Here is a 16,198-nt window from a genome sequence, read left to right as displayed (position 1 = left end):
GATAACACAGCGTAAACAAACTACAATTCAGCAACCCCAAATCTACTAAAGACACATAATTTGATCCATGAGACACGCAAAAAGTTTCATGGATCAAATTATGTGTCTTTAGTAGATTTGGGGTTGCTGAATTTGATGCTGTTCTCAGAAATGTTCCAGCACGTCACAATTTTTAGCTACAGGTCGCCAAAGCTGTATAAAACACTGTTTTTATTGATGTTTCCATAAAATTGAAAGTATTATTTATCAAGCTTTTTTATGATCTAACCCCTTAAGCATGCTATGACCTTAACTTTCATTTCAGACAGTGTTGATAGACTCACACTCAAAATCTCAATCAATACGCTCTCCCGTGAGAGCAAACTCATTAGAGATTTGCTTTGCAAATCTCACGCTTGAGATTTTGATGCAAAATCAACTCAATCAACTCAAACCGTAAAAAATGATTAAGTCGCAGAACCCGGTAAAAACTCGTAAAATCTGAATGTTTTTGTCTACGTTAGAAAGGATTACTATAATCTTACCAGACTAACAAGAAATTATTGCCGTGTGTGAGTAAACTGTGGGAATACGAGACAATGAGTCAAAAAGGTGAGCTAACTCATCCATGATTTTTTAAGTGCTGAGTTGCATGATTGACTACTCACGCATGAAAAATCTCAAGCGTGATTTGTAAGAAATTGAGTTTTTCACAACACTGATTTCAGATATAAATTGGTTAAAATTGCACGATTAAATTAAGATTGATTCGATTTTTTCAACATGCTTACAGTCTCCATACAAAATTCTTCGTTTCTCTTACGTCACAAAATACAATACTTTTCGAAACCATCAAAAAATAACTTTTGGGCATCGAAAGTATTAAAAATTTTGTTGATAATAATTGTTATACACGTGTAGTTTGAATTCTGTGGCAAATTAAGCGAATAAATTGCCATACAAGCTGGCAAACTTGCATGCAAGTTGACTGAAGTAGTCAAATTTTGCATTTTCAACAGCCAATATCTCAAAAACTAGACGTGCTATGATATTTTTGAAAGCGGCAATGGCTTCAGCAGCCCTCAATAAGGTAAATAACGGTATTTTGGTGCTTGAGACAAAAACGTGTTCCGCAGTGTAATACATGAAAGAAACGAGCAGCTGAGAGTCGTGGGTTAAAATCCCGCCGGTCAAGCTTTCCGTAAAGGAAATTTTCTTGGCTTCCATAAAGTATCATCGTACCTGCCACCTGCAAAAATGGACGATTTTCAAAAAAAGCTCTCATTTAGAGTCAAGTGGGGCAAAATTTCGAGTAAGGCAAGAGTTCAATTTTAAATTTCTAAATCAATTCAAAATTAATATTATAAATGTCATTGTGGTTTGAATACTATTCAAGTAAAAGATTTTCATTCTAAATATAATAGAGACCATTTGAACGTTGAATACAGTATAAATAAAATTTTATTTGATTCACTTTGTAAAGGCGTTTCTAACGGGTGTTCAATAAAAAATGAGATTATTTTCAGTCATATAGTAAAAAAAATCAACGTGTTCAGTATTTTTATTAAAACATGTAAAACGCGGAATGTTCACAAAAATGTCAATAAATATTTAAGAAGGGACCCTGATAAGGCGTATGACGCAGCTTAGTCGCGATGCTTTCTCAAGAGCGTTGGACGGCACTGACGTCCATTTTCCGGATCCTCGGACACTCTGTGCGTTTAAGACAATCAATTTTAAAACTATTATAACTTATAATAGGTAAATATTTAGACACAAGCAAGTTCAGCAAAATTGTAACCATCAACATATTGGTGGTTCATTTATTTTCAACTGTTGTAGTATATCCATTATTATTACTATTATGCTTTATTATATACACTTCACCACATATCTGAGTGGCATTCGTGTCTGATATCCACTATGGTCGAACTTTTGTCGCACCCAACGCTAAGAAATGTGGAAGTGCTCAAAAAGAATACTAAGGCTTCATTCACATGTTTCATAACGGTAAAAATGACCATTTTTGACACCCATCCACCCTCTCGTAACGCTTTTTGTATGAATATTCTGCATAATTGTATATGAGCCGTAACACCAGCAGGACACCCAACCACTTCCTTTAGCGTTATGAAATTTGTGAATTAGCCCTAAGCTGTGAAGGCTAAGGCTCCGTCCCAGAAGGGACGTTACGCCAAAAAAGAAGAAGAGCTTGAAAAAACGTTGGGAAAAAATCAGAAATATGTAGTTCCTGACAAATTTCTGAAAAATGCATACAATTTTCGAGCAATAATACTTGTAATGTCTGGAAAAATATTTGTCATAATTGGCCAATTTGTTTTTAGAAATATCCATACAAAAATGTTTGGCTGAATTCTTTAAGTTTTGTTATAGAAACCATTATCTTCTGATTGCCGTTTGGATCATTTTTGATTTCTTAGTTAATATGTGGTCATTTTGGTTTCTATTTTCAAGTATAAGGTCTCTAAAGTTTCTTTTTTTTTTATCTTTATTAACGAGATTTTTAGCCCTGGGCTAGTTCATCTCGGGACCAACGGCTTTACTTCCCTTCCGAAGGAAGTCGTCACTGAAATTTTTAGTGACTATCTCGGGGATGGGATTCGATCCCAGGTCCTCGGCGTGAGAGGCGTGTGTTCTTACCACTACACCAGGTCCGTCCCCCTAAAGTTTCTATTTTTAAGACATACTGTCGCTACCCGCCCTGTATGTTTGACAATTTACTTCTTCAACTGCTTTATCCAAATATAAAATACATTCCCTAATGCAACGAATTCAAGATTTTCCTATATAATAATTTTGAAGTGCAGTTGAGGTGATTAAATTATAGTTTACTGAACCTGACTGCACTAAAACGGCCTACTGAGAACTTTCTGCAAATCATGTTTGAGCTATTCGAATCAAGAATTCATGTTGACTACTATTGTGTTAACTATTCTAGAAGGAGCTCCATTACTTCTCATTGTTCACCAGCTTGTAATAAATAACTAAGTTGAAAATTGAAAACTAAGAACGAAATGTTATATACAAAACAATGTTTGAAAACAATAATTACAAAGTAGTAGATAATTTAACTAGTGAATAAAATATGTAAACTGCAGTTTTAAGCTATGTTACTCTAAAATATATGTTGCAAATCGAAGTCTAAAAACATAATAAACCCAGAAACATGTAAAAACGTTTCTTTTCCGCTTTTGTTTTGAAACACTTTCAATTTTAAAATTTTGAGATCGTCTGAAAAAGAATCTCTACATTTAAAAAATTGAAAGTCTTGCTACTAAAAACGGAACGAAAAAAAAAGCAAAAAAAAAAAACTGAATAGAAAAGGTGTAAGCTGAACTACAAACTCCCTACGGGAAAATAAATTGGAGGGTTTCCAACTTGAAGCCTCATATTTACATTCCGTCGGTCAATTGTTTGCGGTCTGCGGCGCGGAATAGGATGAGGTTGGTAGTACTAGGACTTGATGGTCGTGCGGTGGTGGTTGTGGTGGTGATTGATTGGTTCGATTGTGGTGTGGTGATGGCACCACCAAAGTCCTACGCGCGGTGTGAAAAAAAAACAGGGCGGACGGAAATCAAAGAAAGTGTCAACAGAATGCGGGAAATTCATAGGACAGAAGATATAGGTAGATACACATTCGGTGAAAGGTTTGTATGATGCAAATGTATTGAGGCGTTTCTGACCAGAAGCGAATACCAAACCAAACCAGACAATAATGAGAAAGAACAAAACGCTACCAACAGAAAGGGAAAAACTCGCGCAAAATACAAAAGCCTACGCGCGGTTGAGACAAAAGCCAAATTTCTGCGGGAAATGGTCGGATGTGTCGTGGGAGGGGTAAAACAGGAAACGAGTTATTGAAGTGATGGGGGCGTTTCGTTTTTCGCTTGTTGACAAAAGCCAAGGAAAATATGGGGAAATATGGAGATGATACGAAAATAAGCGATTCTTGTAACGAATACAGACACAGACAGGGGGGACTGGGATGGATGACAAAAAAAAATAAGTGAAAAGGAGATGAGATAAGACAAGGTCTAGGGAAAAAGCCAAAAGAAGAACGTTCATCGTTGTCATCATCATTTACCGCAATGATTGTTATCAGTTTTTTTTTTGTGAGGTTTAGAAAGAAAAAAAATCAATATTTACCTTTGAAACGTTTGTCGCTTCACGTAATTGCCCCGAACGAACTCGATGATCTGTTTCTGGGTTTTGCCGCTGTACCTGTGGGAATAAGGTCGAATTAGTATTGGAGAACTTTTTTACGGTAAAAATGATTTATGATTCTGAAGGAAGCAACTGTAGTACCGTTAGGGCTTGTTCATAAATTTCATAACGCTGAATGGGGTGGGTGGGTGTTCTCAAAATGTTACAGCTCATACAAAATTCGTAGAATATTCATACAAAAAGTTTTACGAGGGGGTGGGTGGGTATTAAAAATGGCTATTTTCAGCGTTATGAAATTTGTGAATAAGCCCTTATATTTCTGGATATAGATTTCTTGACTTTGTGATTCTACCCTTGAATACTGGATGGCGAAAAATGAGATCACGATGATCGGCAAATCTGATACCTAATATCAACGCATCCCACAGTAGAAGAAAGGTAGCAAACCGATATCTTGTGAACGCAACGCGTAAACCTTGAAGAAATATCTGAATCTTAAATGTATAAAATTATGTAAGATCAGAGATGAATGAAAGTTGTTCTGATTGTTATCATGCCCATTTTAGCAAAATTTCCTATTTTTATTAGGTTTTCCATATGATTTCTCACATTATATACAGGAAAACTGTATATGAGCTATTGATATAACAATAGGGCGATAGGAGTATAAATATGTGAATGCTTTTTAAATTTTCACAGATTTCTATGGAAAAAGCTTATTAAAACGAGTCTCTAAAATGGCAACTTTTGACCGGCAAATATTTAATTATTTCGAGTGAAATGTTTTCCGAACAAAGTAGAGTGCCCGAAATTTGAATCAAAACGGTGCCACGTAGGCCATACGTGGGAATATATATAACGAAAAATCACAACAAAGCTCTAACAAAGCGTAAAATTCACAATCATTCTTTCACTCTTACTGTAGGGTGTTTAATCAATTTTGGACAGAGCGTTACGCGTATATAATTTGGTCACTTCATTCGATTTCGCCGTAAATGGTATATACGCGTAACGGTCTGTCCAAAATACTTTGATCACCCTAGTCGTCACATAAAGAACAATCGCAAATACTTTCGTGTAGTGTTTTCAATCCTCCTAGATTTCTTGAGGACATACCTTGATTTCTTCCAAGATTTATATCAAAATCTTAAATATTTATTCTTGGGTTGCGTAAAGTGTTTCCACAGAGAGGAGTAAAGTGTTTTCACAGAAAAGGGTTCTGAAGTAATCCTGTATGAAATTCCCATTAACTTTTGGGAGAGTTTTCAAGAAGCTCCTCGAAAAAATCTTTGAGAAATCTCTGAGAGGATTTATGGAGCTATGGTTTTAAAAATTCCTAAAGGAGCTTTTGAAAAAATTACTGTCATCCATAATGAATTTCTAGACCTATACTTTATGTAAATTTTAAGTGATGTGAGAGAAGAGCCCAGATTAATGGATTTAATTTTCAAAAAATATAAATTAAAATAGGAAAAACGCAACAAGTTTGTTATTTTTACTCAAAGCAAATACCTTAGCATGGATTTACTTATATTGATGCACTAAAAAATTGAATTTATATAAGCCTTAAACAACAACTTGTTACAAAATGGATTCTATAATCAAACACAATATTGCTAGATTAAATTCCAACAGAATCCTGCGTATGAATTCTACTCATTTCTGACAAAGATCTACGCAGCATTCTGAACAATGTTCTAGCAAAAATCGGACACATTTCTCTCAAAACTTTCGACAAGATTCTCACAAAATTTTCATCAGAATCACAAAATCTTAGTCATGGGGTTTCACATGATCTTTCGTGGATCTCTGGCCTTACGAAATTCTGTGAAAGATTCCCACAAAACAATGGATAGCATTTTCATAAAAACTTGAGCAGGATTTTCGAATAATATTATGTGAATTTGGACAGATTCATATTTGGATTTCTAGAAGTGTTCCGAGAAATATTTTTATAAATTGCTGTTCAATCTTCAAAATTACAGGAAATTGTTCTCAGAGGTATTTCCGATCGGACTTTCTAAGTTCTAAGTTTTAATTTCTTGGATGTATTTCGATGCCATACATGAATCACATGGGACATATATCAGGTAGGAGATCTCAGTAGGTGTTCATGGAGTCACGGCAGAATTATCTTGCGTAATTTCTAAAAAAATATCTTGATGATATCTCAAGAGAAGAGTTGGATTTATTTGAAAGGTATTTAAACAAAAAACATCGAATTTATTTCTGAAAGAATAATATCTATGGAATAATCTTTAGATGAACCACGTATGGAAGAAAACACGTAAAGGTATCAGTTGAGCACATTTCGAAATAGTCTTTAGTTGAATTCTTAGATCAATTATTTGAAAATCTCTTGAAGCAATTCAATGGTACTGTTTTGCTTAAAATGATTCCGTTGTCAATTTTTTTAAGGGGATGTTCAGTTTAGCGAAATTAACGAATTACTATTAGGAATGCGAAATTTCCTTAGGCAGCCTATTTTTGAGCGTATATAAACTCATATAATCTTTTTTAAAGTGATTTAACTTTTACGTGATATAAAAATACAGTGTATAGCAGTGTAAGCGAGGGTATCAGTACTTGTTATAAAAATAAGAAACTCGCAACATTTGCATGTTCGACAGAAAAATTTCATAACTATCCAAAAAACTGACCAGTGGTACCCCGAATTACAGTAACCTTGTTTTCCTTGTAGAGTCTTAACCTAAGATAAGCAAATCTGAAAAGTTTTCTGGAGAAATCTCTACAGGACACCCGTCATCCTAAAAAATAGTGACGAATACTTCATAGAATTCTTGAGTGCCGTATTTCTGCAATTATTACTGTATTACGCTCGAGGAATCGCTCCTGGACGTTTTGAGTCTTCAACTGGTCAATCACCAATCAAATCTTTAGTCTTCCGGATCTGACAATCAAATCTTTAGACAAAGTCGAAAAAATTGAATTAAGACATAATTTAACCTAGTTTGCTCGCACAGTTAATTAATGATCATGTAGGCAATTCCCGCCTAACGAAACTTGCTATTATAAGGTTTTAACATTTTGAAGTTTACATGTACACGATGAAACACGTGTCAAATGTACACATTGAAATTGAAACTGCGAAGAGAATCCACGTGCTCCGGTGGGGATCGAACCCACGACTCCCTTTCGTTAGATTGGCGCTTCAACCAAGAGAGACCCCAACGCTCGAAGGCGAACTGAACTCGATTACTCCAAAGCACATTGGATCATCATTTCGCATTCTAAACTTCGGATATATGAGATGTACATTTGACACATACATCGTCGTGTACATATCATAGCATAGCATAGCATAGACTGACTGTACATGTCAATGGTTGCTACTCCGTGATTGATCGGAACTGGTAAGAATTGCACTACGATCCAAATGAATAAGGGATGGGAGTTTCCGCTTACTCTCGAAGTGCAATTTTAGCAGATCTAATATTATTGATCAATAACGGCGCCGGCCGGCCAGTTGGGATGGGGAAGGAATGTTAGGGTGTAATGATTGTTGCTTCTAGAGACCGAGAATACTTCTGCATCTCCACAATCACCACGGGAAGGGTGTTTATTAGTGAGGTAGAAAAAGATCTGGGAGTCACCTCTGGTCGGTGATGCGATCCATGGACAAGGGGGAAATATACGACTTATATTTAAAGCTAGTTTTGTATTTTTGTCTCGAGAAGTTTTTGGTAGAAGCTTTTAAAAATACGTCAACATCTATAATGTCGAACAATTCAAAAGACGTTTTTATTAATGACGAAAACTGAAAATTACATGTATAAATTTTAAATTTTATGAAACAGGAATAATGCCGACACTTGTAGTGACGAACCATACATAGTTTGTTTGAAAATGACATATGAGTATTACTGTGCATTTTGTCTCGATATGGTAGAAGTTTTAAAAAATACGTCAACATTCACAATGTCGAACAATTCAAAAGATAATTTTTAATAATGTCAAAAAGAGAAAAATATATGTATATTGAAATTGTATAAGAAAAAAGCAATGCCGACACTTATAGTGACGAACCATACAAAGTTTGATTTAATATTACATAAAAGTTACGCTTTCAAGAAAAAATGTGTTATCAGAAGCATGAAACGAACTCACCAGTTGGTAATCCATTCTCGACTGAACACAAAACTGACACTAACAGCTTCTTGGCGTACCGAAAACAAACCGTCTTGCTTGGGCCTTCTCAAATACCTACCCAGCAAGACGCTCCAAATCAGGGAAAAAAAAAAATCTCCGGCGACGAAAACACGCGCGAAATCGTGAGTAAAATCTATCGGACGACGCAAAACCGAACTGTCCTGCTTGGGCCTCACGAAGCACTACCAATGACACATACATCGTCGTGTACATGTATATAAATCAAAGCGAGCGAGAGTAATTTTTAGACATCGGCTTATAAGGTTTTGACGTTGAGCTTGTAGGTTGGAGCGCCCATCTAGCGAATAGAGGGTCATGGGTTCGATCCCCACCGGAGCACGTGGTTTCCTTCCGCAGTTTCAATTTCAATTTGTACATTTGACACGTGTTTCGTGGTGTACATGTAAACTTCATAACGTTAAATCCTTATTACAGCTAGTTTGCTCATTATAATAGAATGAGAAGGATTTACGGCTTTCGTAGTGTTACGTTCCATGCACCACACTATAGGGATGCGAAGTCAAAAATTGTAAGAAATGTGAATACTACTTTTAGGTTACTAATTAACATAGGTTAAGCATAGGTGAGCAGAAACACCACAAGTAATTTTTCGAAAAATTCTTCAATTTCTCAAAATAGTCAATATATTTTTAAAGTTTTTTTTGTTTTCAAGGTATTCTTGCTGTAATACCTCACTAATTTCTTTGAGGAATCTTTCAAGACTTTCTCGAGAGAAACATTCAAGAGTTCTTTCGGAGATTCTTGCAGTTCTCCCAAGAACACATACATTAGTACTACCAGGTATTTTGGTAGGAGTTGTTCCAGAGTTTCCTTCCGGAGTTACTTCAGCAGATGCTTCGAGAATTCGACCTACGCTGAGTGATTCAGCTAACCCGACAGTCCACAGGGTTTCTTCCAAAAAATCGCCAAGCGATTCTCTTCCATTTGTCACTGCTTTATTTATTAATAACTGCAGGGATTACTTTAGGAGATTTTCTAAGTATTTCTATAGATTTTCTTTTCATGATTAAAACAAATCATACAGGGATTCCAATGTTTTATTTTTTTAATAAAAATCTCAAAAGCAAATCAAGGGTTTTTTTTAGGAATCACTCATAGATTTTGTTAGGATCATTCGAGCAGTTTCCTTCCAGCTAAGTATCAGCAACTTTCCCAGTAAAAACGTCAGAGTTTTTTTCAGATATTGATATTCTTCAAAGTGATCCTTGCAAATTAGATAAGATTAGAGAAATTTCAATTACTGCAAGAATTTTACCAGCGGTTTTCTTGGGTATTCCACTGGGCACTGCAAAAAAATCTACAAGGATTCTTTAAGTAAATTTTTCAATGATTCTTTGAGAGATTTATCCAGAGGATTAAAATAAAAAAGGATCTAGTAGTTCTTAGCAAGAATTTTGTCAAAAGTCTCACACGTATTCTTCCATGAATTCCTTCCCTTTCCGGAGCTCTCCAAACCCTTCAATAGCTCTTGTAAGATTTCTTTCAGTAATTCTTGAAGGTATTACTGGAGCAATCCATTTAAGATCTTTTCCAGGGATCCCCTGTAGAGTCTCGAAATACTTGTTGCAACATCTGATGGATGCTATGGGCACTTATTTGAAGCAATTTAATAAAGACTCTCATACAACATCTTAGAGCTCAACACTATTTTTTATTCGAGTTCGCAAAAAAAAAAATACTTAGAAAATCTTGCCGTATTTCAAAAGTAAATCCCAAAGAAATTCTGAGTTTGTGTAAGCAACCCTGAAGAAACGCCTACAATGATATCTGGAAAATTCTGCTTGGCAAAATTCATGGAGCAGTCCCGAGTTTTGTTGCTAGATGATTTTAAGAAAATGTATCATGATAAAGCTCTGCAAACATGTTTTATGGAGTTCTTAAGCAAATACTTGAAGGTCTGCTTGGAAGGATTACTTAAATGATTTCTAAAATAATGCCTCGAGAGACCTTTGGAGAAAACTCCTTAAATGCTCCTCCCTGTCGTTTCATATATTTTGAAACTTTTTAGAGGCAACTCTGGGAAAATATTGATGCCATTGTTATTTGAAGAAATCCTTGGAAAACCATGATTAATTTTAGGGAAAACATTTGGTATGAGAAGGCCGGATTTAGAGGCACGTTCCCCGCCAGTTTAGAGATTTGTAGAAAAATTCTCGAAATATGTGGAAGAATCCATGGAGCGAATTCTAAGAGTGATCTCTAAAGACCATTCTGGGTGAAATTGTTGAGGATTTTTTTCAAGAACTCTATCATCAGAAAAAAATTTTAGACAATTTGAAGTTTTGGGGGATTTTTATAAGTCTTCCTGTAAGAGTTTTTGGACGAAGCTCAAAAATGTCAAGACAAATACTCTATAGCATCACTAATAAAATACGAAGAATGATCCCTGGGGGGATTCTCGGAGGTATCCTTAGAGATATCTCTAAAAAAATTTTGGGTGTAATTGTAAAGACAATTTTCGACAACTTTGTCCTCAGAAGATATGTTTAGAAAATTTGGGAAGTTTTTTTGAGGATCTGAAGTCTTCCTGATAGACTTTTTGGAAAATGCCCCGAAACGCCAAGAGAAATACTTGGTAGTACCTCTAAGGTAACGCGTAGAGTGATTTCTGAGGGAATTCTTGGAAGTATCCTCAAAGATATTCCTGGACGACAAAAAAATCTTGGATGAATAACGTTTTCTTACCTGAATGAGCTTCCTCGAGATAACACCCGCGCTTTCCGCCTCTGCACGTTTTGCACGGCCGAACAACGGAAGAACCCGTGGTTTTCAACGCACTTTTTCCAGAAATTTTTGCACTCGTTCCGGCCCTCGAAGAAGAACTCCACCGTGTCTTTGTGGTACATCTAAAAAGGTAATGATGATTTCGACTCATCGTCATTTAGTTGGAAGATTCGAAGCAACCACTCACGTAATTCTCCGGGTGCAGCTTGATGAGAAACTTTTTCCGCTTGAACGATATCTTGCGGATTTTGGCCCACGAGAAGGTGTTTATTCGCGTGATGCCCTGGAAGACGGCGATGCCCATGTGAGCCACGGCCAGATTGAGCGGCACGCCCTCGTGATCTTTGGCCGGGTGCATCTTCATGCCGTACAGCTCACAGCGTCGGGCCGTCTCCAGCAGGTTGAGATCCGCTTCCGCCGGGGATTGTCCTCTGAAGCATTGGGATATCCAAGATAAGTAATTGTTGTAGAATAGTCAGAGTAGGCAATACTTACATGTGCTTTTTATGGTTCTCCATGATCCTCCGCTGCATGGTGTGATCCTGTTGTGGCACAAATCGGTACGAAGACAAATAGGTGTGATCCGGATAGTCTTCCGGGGCGTAGTCACCGCAGGAGGCTGCAAATGAAGTTTGGCATTAGTAAAGCATAATATGTTAGATTTGGGAACTGAATTACCTTGCACAATATAGCTAGCCATTAGGGCGGCGGTGTTGTCATTGCACTGTAGACTGCCGGTGGCCAAATCCCGCTTGATTTGCAAACAGAACAGGTACCGGGTGTATTCCTCTTCCAGCTGGAGCGGATCTGGAGTGTAGAATTTGACGCAAAACCGAAGCATCGGTTCGATTAGCGAGAGTCCGACTTGTCGGTTGAGCGGCTTCTCCAGATCGAGCCAGTACTTTGTACCGGATGGAGCCTCCTGGTACTCCAACCCGAAGTAGTCTGCCTCCAGTAGGTTCAACTGTCGACATACTTGCTCGAATAGAACCTTCCCGAGTGCTTTGGCCTGTGAAAAATACAAATAAGTAGATAAGGGAAAATTAGATTCTATTATCAGTGCGTATCGTTCTCTCGTGCTGTGCGTACACAAATTCTTTCTTCTATCTGAAGTTTTCAAAACTATAGCTTTCAAAAATCACATTGAGCGCATTCAAGCCAAAGATAACAAGTACGTCAAGTGTTTGTATCCACTTATCAACTAAAACACAAAAAATTGTCTTAAGAGTAAGCTTCTGATCTTCAGACAAATTTTCAGGCCGATCATGTTGTGTGGTTTACCTATTGTTATTATAGGATGAAGGCTCTACGAAGGATTCAAAATAAAAGATGAAAAGTTGACTATGAAACAAACTTCTTATAAAATTATCAATTATTATGTTTAGTTTATTGAAAATCGAATACTATACTACTTAGACTAGAATTTGTATCCTTTAGCAGATACGCGTTTTTCAACCTCCATTGTAAGGCCGTCTTCAGTATAGTGTACAAGGCATGACTGTTGTTTTTAATCTTTGACTAAAAGTGATTTTTATTCTCATGTGTAAAATCCGAATTTCACCAAATTAAAATAGTAGTGTTGCCTAACACAGAATTCCTAGATATGAGAAATTACTGCAATGTTCGAAATGATACTTATAAAGGAACTTAAAAGAGATTCAACTAAATCACACTCGGAGGAAGTGATGTCTATAAAAACCACGACAGACTCTCCGGGGTGCAATAGAGCAATCGATTCAATTAGGCTGAAAGCTATCAAAGCTGCTGTCGATGGTGGGGTTGCGGGAAAGGATTGAGTTTTAGCGCGTTCACATCCATCGTTATTTGATCGGCGTTTCCCTTTCCCCTTTGTCTCCCACATCACAAACAATACCAATGAGAAGTGAATCCTTCCTAGGGATAATGATGTTCGGCGGTTTATCTATCTATAGTAGTAGTACTAGAGCACTACAATCCGGACAAAAGAACATCGCTAATTGGTTTGATTTAATGGAACATTCTCCGACAGCTAGTATCCTCTAGAGAGGATGGTCCGCGTCATGTAATTGATTAGGTATAATTGAGTTTTCGACAAATGTATTGGACAAACTCGGTAATCGAATTGAGACAGCAGACTCTCAATAACGGTTGGTTGGTACGATTGATTTTTCATGACTCTGATGGAGGCGTACTGTGCCTAATTAAATTGTATCGGTTGTATTCAGCATCCTTAATTGATTTTAAGACTGAAAGGTTCGATACCCCAATAAAATGATCGGCTCATTTAATAAGGAGTAAGATTGAAAATGAATGTTAAGTTAGAGGTCTATACATAAACTACTTTGCGGTATCAGCATTACTCAGCGTTTCCTGTTGTACCACAAATTTTGCTCAAACCATCTGGTAAGCCTGAAAGGAGGATTTATATTAGAAATTGAAGGCCTGAACCAAAATTTTGCATTTTCTTCCAACAAGATTTTTATAATTTTTGTCACGTCCACTACCCCTTCTGTAGTGTCGTTTTTCGTTCGCACCCTCCTCCCTCCAAACATCGACCGAGTGTAAGAAAACGGTTCCAAATATAGCACTCGTTTGCAATTTTTCCAGCATTATCGTCGTCGCAGGCTTTGTTAGCCGTGTAAAACGTGACTGGCTTACAATTTTTGAATACCGATGGTTGCAGATCCATTTCCCGTTTTCCCTTTCATTCGGAGTCCACTTTCACTATGTACTGTGGAAACCAATCCACTGATCAAGCATGTTGGGGAAGCAACGCCTTCGAACATTATATTATGCAAATAATGTAAGCTGTTTATGAATCAGGGAGGAAAAAAACACGAAATACTGGAAATCAATATTTTATTTAAGAGAGAACCGAATCAAACATGTATGTTGAAAGGTACAGATATCGTAGACATTATGTTTATTTGCTGATACCTGGTTTAACGGAAATAAATTGATTATTGTTGTCCATATCTGATTCCTTAAGGTGAAGATGAATCAAAGCCAAATCTCAACTTTTCAAGAGCACAAATCTGGAGAACCAAAAATCCGTTTAGGCTGAAAACTTAATCGATTGACCACCACCAGCTAGGGACCAATCGATTAAGTTTTCAGCTTAAACGGGTGTTTGGTTCACTACGTTTCACATATTTATATGTATGTCTCAAAATGGTATCTGTTAGTGTTTTGCCATAAATTCCATCACATTTAATGCAGTAAGTACCCAATGGCAGATTTGCAAGTTGATTTGTATGCAAATTTTCAAAATTATTCATTATTTTCATTAGGAAAATAAAACTAAATCTAATGAAAGTTATGCAAAGTTATCCCAAAAGGGTAATCAAAAACATTTTTGAATTTTTATAGTGTGTAAGCATCAAATTATCAAAACTTGTAAATTGTCAATTTGTACATTCAAAAATTGTAAAATTTGTATATACAAAAATTGTTGATAGAAAATCTGTGTTCCATACATATTGAATCTGTGTCAGAATAAAAAAAATGTGTAGTACATGTGGCAGCCCTGCTTAATAGGAACTTTAGAGAGCTTATACTAGAAATGCGACCAGAAAGAAATCAAACAGGAACAAAAAAAAAATAATCCAAACAGTAGTCAGGAGGTTAAAATTTTCATAAGATTTTTTTTTCAGAAATTCGACCAGACTTTTTTCAACGAATATTTTCAATTTTTTTTGAGAGCTACAAGTATCACTGCAAAACTGTTGCAGTAATCGTGGATGAAATGTTGGTGAAATATTTAGAGAAATTGCTAGCTAATTTTTTGGAGAAAGTTGATGATGAATCACTGGTACCGTAATCCGGGGTATCATTGATCAGAGGGGTAACATTGATCGGAATGACTCATCTCGTAAAAAAATCTTATCATCTTTTATTGATGGAACATTTCCAAATCACGAATGGTGCTTCACTTTCTTATAATCATAAGCTAATAAAAGTGAAGATTTTTGCGAAAATTGCGTTTACCTTATGCGTAAATTTGTCAACTTTTCGAAACAATGATTTGAATGGGTAAGGATGACACTACCGAAAATTCATGTCTCACATGAGTACTGAAACAGATATGAGCAAGAAAATGCGATTCTTACTAAAAATTGCATCGCCGAAAACGATTCCGATGTCAACATTTTTATAAGTATGCTCAATTAGGCAACATTAACGAATTACAGTTAAGAATGTAGAATTCCCTTAGGAAATTGCCTACCTTTAGGCGTATTCCGTGGTTCGAGGTGATTTTAATTTTAAAATAACTCAAAAAGTAAATTACTTGTAAGCAATTGGTCTTCATATTCGGCTTCAGAGGCCACGATTCAGGTAAGTAACGACATTTTCAATATTACCGAACGTTGTTTACATAGGTGATCAATGTTACCCCATATCAACTAAATCAAAAAATCACTTAAAACATTGTTTAAAACATCCTCAAAGCTTTCATAAAACAAAATACAGTATATAGCTACGAGCCATGGGTGGCAGTACTTGTTTTAAAAATATAAAATTTGCAACATTTGCATTTTCAAACGAAATATTTGATAAACATTCAAAAAAATGATCAATGTTACCCCGGGTTACGGTACGTTTTTTTGGGAAGTTCCTGGAAGATTTCTCAATAGATTTCCAGGTAGAATTTTGGAGCAACACCTGATATAAGCCGTACATGAATTCATGAAGGAGTTCTTATGAAAATGGCCGAAGACACAGGATTAATCGTAGATTTGGGGGGAACATTTGTGGAGAAAATTCTGGATATATTTTTTGAACAGCTAATTGATGATACACTGGTGATAAATCACTAATTGATGGTAGAAGTTTCTTAGTAGATTTCCGGGTATAATCTTTGGAAAAATTTTGAAACTATTCCAGAGATAACTCATGTATGAATTAACAAAGAAGTTCTTATAAAAATGATTCTTAAAAATAGCTGAATAAATGGACGTCAGAAATTATAAAGCAAATCTTGTTCCTGGAAAAAAAACCTTAAATGAATATCTTCAAAAAAAAAAAAACTGGAACAAATTCTTGGGAATTTTCTTGGAAGAACTCCTGTAGGAAACTTGGTCAGAGTAACTACTGGAAAAATCGGTGGAAAACAGGAATTTGTGGAAAATCTATGAAAGAA

General features: G+C 36.1%; 1 protein-coding gene across 4 annotated transcripts in view; it reads right to left on the bottom strand.

The window, feature by feature from the left end:
- LOC5570078 (FERM, RhoGEF and pleckstrin domain-containing protein 2) overlaps positions 1-16,198 on the bottom strand; it is a 201,335-nt gene that overhangs the window by 48,860 nt on the left and 136,277 nt on the right. For all 4 annotated transcript variants that reach the window (XM_021849776.1, XM_021849773.1, XM_021849774.1 and 1 more), the window contains 5 exons: positions 11,758-12,088; positions 11,575-11,698; positions 11,267-11,510; positions 11,041-11,201; positions 4,147-4,221 (listed from right to left, as the gene is read on the bottom strand). In XM_021849776.1, the coding sequence (XP_021705468.1) occupies positions 4,147-4,221; positions 11,041-11,201; positions 11,267-11,510; positions 11,575-11,698; positions 11,758-12,088 (935 nt within the window). The remainder of the gene's footprint in view (positions 1-4,146; positions 4,222-11,040; positions 11,202-11,266; positions 11,511-11,574; positions 11,699-11,757; positions 12,089-16,198) is intronic.

This window comes from Aedes aegypti, chromosome 3 (assembly GCF_002204515.2).
Source record: "Aedes aegypti strain LVP_AGWG chromosome 3, AaegL5.0 Primary Assembly, whole genome shotgun sequence".
NCBI classification, from domain to species: Eukaryota; Metazoa; Arthropoda; class Insecta; order Diptera; family Culicidae; genus Aedes; species Aedes aegypti.
Note: the sequence above shows the minus strand (reverse complement) of the source record. Positions and strands in the feature narration are given on the sequence as shown.